Source organism: Vombatus ursinus, unplaced genomic scaffold (assembly GCF_900497805.2).
Source record: "Vombatus ursinus unplaced genomic scaffold, bare-nosed wombat genome assembly UNPS02014168.1, whole genome shotgun sequence".
In the NCBI taxonomy this organism is placed as follows: Eukaryota; Metazoa; Chordata; class Mammalia; order Diprotodontia; family Vombatidae; genus Vombatus; species Vombatus ursinus.
This window is the reverse complement of record NW_020953946.1, coordinates 1,467,588-1,475,978: the sequence shown is the minus strand read 5'-3', so window position 1 is coordinate 1,475,978 and position 8,391 is coordinate 1,467,588. Positions and strand designations below refer to the sequence as shown.

Below are 8,391 nucleotides of genomic sequence, written 5' to 3'. Positions count from 1 at the left end.
TATCTATCTATCTATCTATCTATCTATCTATCTATCTATCTATCTATGTCTGTCTGTCTGTCTATCTATCTATCCATCTATCTGTTATTTTTATCCCTCCTATTTATTAATCTTTCCCTCCTGCTTTGCTTTGTGGGGTGCTGATGTTTGGCCTGAATTTTGGAGGTAGAAAACAACTTGAAGGAGTGGGCTAGGGTAAGAAGAAATAATGTGTGAATGGACACTCGTAAGGATCAGACAGGGCTGACACTCATTCTCCTTTCACTCTTTTGACTGCCAAGGATTCACTGATGCTGTCTTTTACCCCACACCTCCTTATTCTAATCTCTCTCTCTCTCTTTCTCTCTCTCCACCCCGTCTCCTTTTTTCTCTCTGTGCTTCTCTACCCTTACCCACTCCACTGGGGTGTCATGGAGTAGCAGAAAATACTTGGCATATTGAAAAGCTAGTCTGTCTGGTCTCCTTGGGACCGGATTATCCAGACTCGGGGTGGAGACTAGAAGGGTCCCCATCTGACTCTCAGAGCAGGCGCATGAATTCATACCACTCCATCTGGTGTGTGGAAATACATGTATGTTTTTGTACACATACTTATCACAGTATGGGTTATGTTACATTTTCTCCAGCATTAGAAAAGACAAATTGGATACACACACACACACACACACACACACACACACACATATTTGCATTGTTTAATTTAGGAAAAGACTATTCTAGTTTTGAATGCACTTTATTTGAATTGTTGTTCCTGAAGGTTAAAATCTGCTTTTCGCTTTGTCTCTCATTTTCCTGAGGGAAAACTGAAGGGTGGTGAAGGAAGGGGGCCAAGGAAAGCATACAAAACCTAGGGACAAGTTTCATATAAAAGGCAAATAAATCAGTTCAGTCTGTGTTGTAGGACCCAGAAGGGGCAAAGGAACTTTTCCCTGAGCATCTATTCAGATTGTTATTTGTCCCATATATTCAAATAATGTCTTCCACCTCACTTTTTGAAAGAAAATAAGATGCCCTTATAAGTAGCAATTTAAAAAAATATTGAGTATTTCCCAAAAGAAGTCTTGTGTCCCTTCCCAATCTCATTCTAGCCAATCCTCCCTCCCATCTTTTCAAGAGTGTCTGCATAAGTGGCATATCCAGCTTAAATAAATCGTTCCTCCAGGCACTTTTCTGAGCTAGTGCTGCTAGCTTTTCTCAGTGGTGGTGAAAATAATCCTTCTGCATAAAAACAAGTAGGGAAAAGATCCCTTGTAGACTATATGTCCTAGCAAGGGACCTTTTCAGGGGAATTGTGCGAAGGGTAGGAGGGAGGGAAAAGGCTGAGGATGGGGCCTCCATACTGGCCTATATTCTCAGGAAAGATTGATCTAACAGTACCATATAAATTAATGAAAAGATTAAACTTTTGCTGAAGGGGACATCAACTTTTATGTCATCTCCCAGTATCTTCTGCTTGGGATCTGTAATATCTTCCAGGCCTTGATGTACTGTTTCTATAAAAATAAATTACTTGTAATTTAATTCTGCACTCTTTCTTTCAGTAGTTTATTACTGAGTAGAACCGTAACAGGATGTTCATAGTTACAGAAAATTGGTTCCTCAAGTCCTTGCAGGTCTTGGAAAACCCTAAAATAAAAAGAAGGGGAGGGGGGGAATGTGTAGCTATTGATTCAGGTGGGAATTTAAAATTAACTACTGTAAATAAAAAATACATAGAAATATAAAAGAATAATTGTTGTATGTTGACCATAGAAGATTCACATAATAAAGAAGAGGAAAAGGCAGAAAGTGCTCATAACATTCATCAATCAAAATATATATTTAATGCTGAAATAGTTGGGAGACTTAGGGGAGGGCAGAAACCAATGATAGGAAGAAAAAAAAGCTATATTTTAATACTATCTGAATTGTTTTATAATCTTTTTCTGTACAGCCTGTCCCTTGTTGTTAAAGGATATAGTTTCAATTTAGTGTGGAAATTTGCTGTAAATAAATTGAGGCTCCTATGGTAGCTGGTCCTTATTAACCTTTTATTTTTAGTGTTGTACTGGAAACTCATATCACCCAGCTGTCAGGGTTATAATTGAAAGTTATGAGACCATAGTGAGGAGCAGGCGGTAATTCAATTACAACAAATATCTTTGGGTTTATGGTGCAGGGCTAAATTAAATGTCATTATTCACTGTCTCTAATGGAAATCAAAAGGAAATCAGATTAGAGCATTTGTGAAAGAAATCACTGAGTGGTCCTTAATGAAGAAATAACTGTCTAAACCAGTGTACTGTGCTTTACTTAGCATATTCATGACTAATTGGAATTGATCGTGAATCACACCAAGCCTGATTTATTATCACTTAACGCAGTGGCTAATTCATCACTTTTATTTCCCATAATCTTATTTTTTTTTCCCTTTGGCTGATGGGAAAGTGAGCTTTGCCTTCTAGATTTAAATATGACCCTGTTTTTGAAAATTGCAGAAGTTGTTCGAATGTTGCTTCTTTCTCCTCCTCCTTCCCCCGCCCCCAACCCATTCCAAAACCCATTAAAAATATATTAGCTGAGAAAGAATTTCATATAATAATCACCTAGAAAAGGGAAACTAAAAAACAAAAAGCAAAAACAGATATTTCATAAAGATGAGTAATGTGCAACGAGATAAAAAAATTTGGGGGTGTAGTTCTTAGACATCATGATAAAACTTTCTTTGCAGTTCATAGAACTCTAGGGAAGAAAGTCTCTACTGTGTTCAGACTAGCCGGTAGGTCCTTCCAAGGCACACGCCTCATTGTAGATTGAGACAACCGTATAAAAATCCAACGAATGAAAAGTTCAGGTTACTGTTTTTAGTCAGACTCTAGAATCTTCTAAATAGTTCAAGATTTGCTGAGGTTTAACTGAGATGGAGAAGGCTTAGTATTATTCGGGAGATCAGTTGGTGTTCCGGCAATTCAGAAAGGGAGGGCAGAAAGAGCACTTTCAGCCCAGCAAGGCACTGAAGTACACTGGGTAATTAATGCCTTCGGAAGCCTTTCTTTGCACTAATTACTCCGTTGTAAATGACCATCATTAAGGCAATTGAAAAAAGCTTGAAGGGGAAAGCTGCTGTAGGAAGTGCAGTTAGTATTAATTAACCGTGTGATCGCTTGGCAAGTGTAGGAACATCAAAGGTTGGAGGTGTTTATTTAACTTCAGATTTTATCAGCGATGGAAGTTAATGTTTGTCCACATCCCAGAGCTTTGTAAGAGGAGGGGTGGGGCAGTGGGATATGGGAGATAGGGGAATAAAGAGAAGGCGCCTCGGGAAATCATTCCAAACTCTTTAGATTTTCGAAATTAACCATCTTCCCCAAATCCTATGCCTTTGTCTTACAGCACTTACAGGAGGAAAGTTTTTTTAAAGGGCAACTGTTTGTTGTTGGACTAAGCTGATGTGAAACAGATTAAACAAAAAGGCAATCGAAAGTGTTTTTTTTTTAAAAGTAGTTTTGGTTATTGGAATGAAACCAGCTTTTATTGGATCACTGACATTTTGCTCTTGTTTGCATGACTCCTGAAATCCTAACTTGGATGAAGTTCGTTATGTTTTTTAAAGTAGTGTATCAAAAAGTCATCGTAAGAGTTTTGGATCGTTGTTGATGACTGAAGGGGAATTCGTGTCCCCCCCTCTACTCCCATTTATTTGGCTCTCGGGTTGCTCCTCTGCTGTTTACACTTCCATTCAAATCCCTACCTGATCTTAAATGAGATCCTTAAAGCTTGAGGTGGACACTAAGAGGTGACAGCCAAGTTGTAGGTAAAGTTAGGAAGAGAAGTTTGTTGGATGGGATTTGGCCCTGAGTAATCTCTGTTTTCTATTGTGGCGTTGCAGAGGCTGTTTTCTTCTGTCCTCATTCCTTGATTACTAAGAATCCTAACTTTTCTGGTTTGGAGAAGTCATCAGAACCAAATAAATCTTTATGAAGGTCACCCCTCTCCTTTCCCCCTCTATTTTTCTTTATTTTTTAAAGTATTAAGACCAATGTCTTTTTGTAATAAAGAAAAAAAGAAAGCAGCCAATGGCATGTGGTAAATTGGGAGAGATTCCGTGGACAGAGAACTGATCTGAGATTGACTGGAGTCAGAGATTACAATTCTTTGAAACCAAGGGGTAATAAAACTCCAGAGTTGAGTCAATTCATTCACTCACTCTGTGTGTGTGTGTGTGTGTGTGTGTTGATTTCTCCTCTTTTACATTGTTCCGCTCTGCCCCCTTGCCCTCAAGACTTATCTATTTATTTTCTGTAGGTCTGGTTCCAAAATCGAAGAGCTAAGTGCCGAAAGCAAGAGAATCAGATGCACAAAGGTGGGTGATTGAGGGTGGTTCAGGAGTTCCAGGACTCTCAGCTTCAGGATTGAGGACTTTGGGTTTGGGGGCAGGGAGGGCAAGGAGGGGTGATAGGATCGTTGTATCCAGAGAAAAGGGGGTAGAGAATCCGGGAAGATTGAAGTTGCTGACCTGGAATCTATGATTTTTTTTTCAGGCGTTATTTTGGGAACTGCAAGCCACTTAGACGCCTGCAGGGTAGCCCCTTATGTTAATATGGGAGCCCTGAGGATGCCTTTCCAACAGGTAGTTCGTTTTTCTTCCTTTTAAACCTTTGCCCGACTGCTTTCTCTCTTTCCTTTCCCTGTTTCCTTCTCTTTTCTCCCGTCGCCCCCTCCTCTTACTTCTCAATTTGCCGTCTAAAGAAAGGAAGTGAGACACTTTTTACAAGTGGCATTTATATACAAGTTGGCACGTATTAAAATCACGCTGTAAAACTTCAAAAGTTACCTCTGGAGGGGAAAGAAAAACCCCTAAACCAAACTAAAAACAACAAAAATTTAAAAAAAATCCCACCCATCCACGAGCCACTTCCCCCAAGCTGCCTTTGCAGGCACAAACAGAGGAGAAATCAGGAAAGTATGTGGGGAAGACGACGTGCGTAGGCCAATAAGAGGCCTGGAAGAAGAAATAAGGTTCGACAAGAGGCAAACAGTACAGGTCTTGGAAGAGATTCTTTAACTTTAATGTAGTTAGCATAGGGTTGCGTTAGCGCCACGCAGACTTCGCTCTGAAACTAAGGACTGCCTGGGAGAGGTGAAATCCTCTGGTCTAGTGAAGTGAAATCATGCAGGTGCCGGGATCCTCTGAACTTCGTAGTGATCCAACCAGAGCAGGGTGCGCTCTTTCTGCATATTTGTACTCTTAGTGCGATTTAAGTGGCCAAGAGGAAAAGCAATCTAGGGGGCAAAGAAACTAGAAAACAAGTCACATCAGGGAGACGTGATGTAATAAGCTTAAAATATCCATTTAGCACAAACACAAAACCAAGAATGACCCGTTCCTCCCCCTTCTTTTTCCTCTAATAAATTGGTAAGAGAAGACAAAGGGGCACAGATCTTTGTCTAGGATTTTGGGCGGGGAGCTAAGCTGAAATCTGAGGTCTTCGGTTTCTTTGAAGCAGATAGCTGAAAAAGCAAAAGAAAAGGTTTCTCACCTAAACTACACAACAGCGAGTCTTTTAGGGCTAGGGGGAAAATTCGACACTGAATAATTGGGCGTCCTCTTTTCACAGCGAGGTGGTTGGTCTGGAACCTCCTTTCAGGAGCTGAAGAATGAGGGGACTGTGTGTATAGACCATGTAGCTCTGCACCCCCGCCCCCCACTCTTCACATTTGGGGATGTAGGGAATAAGTCTGCAGGAGGTATGGGTGCAAGCAAAATTACTTCTTTTTTTTTTTTTTGCAAAGATTTAGTCTTTATTCCCAGTGTCCCAACATGGAGGAGGGGGTGAGCCCCCCTTTTTATTCACCGCCTCCTAAGTTGGAGCAAAAAAGAATTTGTCGAAGAGGAAAATGAAATATTTAAGATGGTAGAAGTTATGCCCAGGTTTTTTTTTTTTTTTTTTTTTGAGAGGGCAGGGATTGAGATTTATATTTGGATCCTAAAGAAGGAGACTGAAATCAGTTTGTTCAATCCATGTGTTTGTGGAGGTGAAGGAAGCTCCAAAGTAAACAGTAACTATTGGTCCCTTGTAAAAGGTTAAAGAGTTTTTAGAAAGGTATAAATAAACAGCCCTGAAAAAAAATGCTATTTAGCACTTGCTGGCTCCAAGGCCAGTAGGCAGTTCATTTTTGAAATATTGGTTGACTGCTATGTCTTCATCCCCCTCCCCCCTTGGGTTCTTTCTCTCTTTGTCTCTGTTTCTATCCCTGTCTCTCCCCTCTTTTTAATACTATGCCTTTCTTCTCTACCCCCATCCCCAGCATAGAGCATTCAAGCCAGTTCTCATTTTAGCTTTGTGTCTTGTGTACCTCGAGATTGTTCGTATCATTCATCTCCCAGTTTCTGCATTCCATCCTTGGCCCTGATCCTGGAGCCCGAATTTCCAGCCTTAATAAGAACATAGCTTACGGAGTCCAGCTAGATAGCACCTAGTTCCCCGACCCAGGGGCTAATCTATGTGGCGGAGAGCAGGGCACAGGGGTTCTACTCTCCTAATTGCCCTTGGATGTGGCGTATTTGCAGCCTTAGAGATTTGGTAAAACTTTAATTCGAAGATCAGACTCCTGCTGACTCAGAACTATCCCCTCACAATCTGCCTGCTGAGGACACTAACCCAGCAGAATGGTGCAGTGAATTCTGCCTTGGGGCCAATCTCCAGCTACTGATGAGGTTGAAATGTCAAAGGGTCAAATAAAGTGAAATTTTGGTTTTTACCAGACAGCATCTCTCTGGGGCTCAACGATTGGTTCCTCCCCCGCCCCCCCTCCCAACACTGCAGAAGGATTATGAAAGTGCACCCTTGGAGGTCAGGCAGCAAAGTAGAGATTCAGTGTACTTTGCCTTTTACCATCTCGTGCACCCGAAGAATCAGTCACTGCCTGCCTCATCGTTTCTTTTTACGGGTGTCTGCCTGAGACCTGGAGGCTGGCCAGGGTCTGACACAGATTTATAAGAGTGCAGCGACCCCTTCTTTTCCTGCCTGGGGACTTGGCAAACCCCAGTCTCCAGGGGGAGGGGAAGGCTGTTTCTTTTTGTTCCCCTGATGGAGTGTAGGGGCTCCAACTGGGCAGTGAAGAGGCATTTCCCTGAGAAGTTTCATCTCCACTGCCAAAGCTAAACAGAATTGAGACATTTCTTGAGAAGACTTTTTTTTTTTCTTTTGAGAGAAAAAAAAATAACACTCCTTCAGTAATTCGAATAACCCCTTTCCCATCCTCTACTTCATCTTCGGCTGTAGTCAAACAACTGGGCCCTCTGAAACGACATGGGGAGAGTCCTGGCCAGGGATCTGGAGCCATGGGACCTCTTGTCTGAGTCTCAGTTTCCTCAGGTGTAAAATGGGGTGGGATGAAGTAGATGGCCCCTTCCAGTTGCGAAATGTTATCACTCCCTCCTCCCTCTCCTTTACTGGGACCGTACTGGGAGAAAAAGATGGGATGTGGGATGGAGGTGGGAAGTGGGGAGCTTAGCTCCTCTCCCTTAACCTTATCTGTTTGTCCACTATTTCTCCTCCTCGAACACCTCCCCCCCCTCCGCCCTCCACCATCCACTCCTCCTCGCAGGTCCAGGCACAGCTGCAGCTGGAAGGCGTGGCCCACGCTCACCCTCACCTGCATCCCCACCTGGCTGCCCACGCCCCCTATCTGATGTTTCCACCGCCTCCCTTCGGGCTCCCTATCGCCTCCTTGGCGGAGTCAGCCTCAGCTGCCGCCGTGGTGGCCGCCGCTGCCAAGAGCAACAGCAAAAACTCCAGCATCGCCGACCTGCGGCTCAAGGCCCGGAAACACGCCGAGGCCCTGGGGCTCTGACCCCCAGCGCCACGTGTGACACGGAACGGACTGGAACTCCCTCCTCCCCTTCTCTTCTCTCTCTCGCTCTCTCCTCTCCCTTCTCCGCCGAGCGCCAGCAGCACCAGGACTCGACCCCTCGCGCTCCCTCGCCCCCGTCCCCACTTGATTCTCTCTTCATTCCTAATGTCCTGACCTGGGCTCTCCCGAAACCATCGCCTTTTTGTTCTTGAAAAGACCCCACCGAGTGCTTTGACAGACTCAAGGTCCCAGGAGTGCACGCTCTGAGCCCAAAGGCTCCTCACTCACGATGGAGCCCAGTTGGTTCTGAAGAGTTTAGGCTCCAGCATCTCTCCTTCTCTCTGGCGCTTGGTGCTCTTAGTACGATTAAAAGCAGGAGGCAGTGATGGCCTGAAATCAGCCTCAATACTAATTAAGTAAGAGTTATCTTATTAAAAAAAAATACACTAAAACAAACAACAACAAAACCCTCACAAAGACTTTCGGGAAGATAAGTAGGTGGTGGGCGGGAGGGACCCAACAAAAATCCTAAATGATACTAATCTGTGAACATTG

The 8,391-nt window shown here is 43.3% G+C and overlaps 1 protein-coding gene across 2 annotated transcripts in view; it reads left to right on the top strand.

Annotated features, from left to right (window-relative positions):
* The window catches only part of SHOX (short stature homeobox), a 12,716-nt gene extending 4,880 nt beyond the window's left edge, over positions 1 to 7,836 (top strand). The window contains exons 3-5 of one of the 2 annotated variants that reach the window (XM_027859438.1): positions 4,285 to 4,342; positions 4,521 to 4,609; positions 7,591 to 7,836. In XM_027859438.1, coding sequence (XP_027715239.1) covers positions 4,285 to 4,342; positions 4,521 to 4,609; positions 7,591 to 7,836 — 393 coding nt within the window. Of the gene's footprint in view, positions 1 to 4,284; positions 4,343 to 4,520; positions 4,613 to 7,590 lie in introns of both variants that reach the window. The other variant, XM_027859437.1, reaches the window with a different exon arrangement.
* Positions 7,837 to 8,391: the final 555 nt, after the last annotated feature.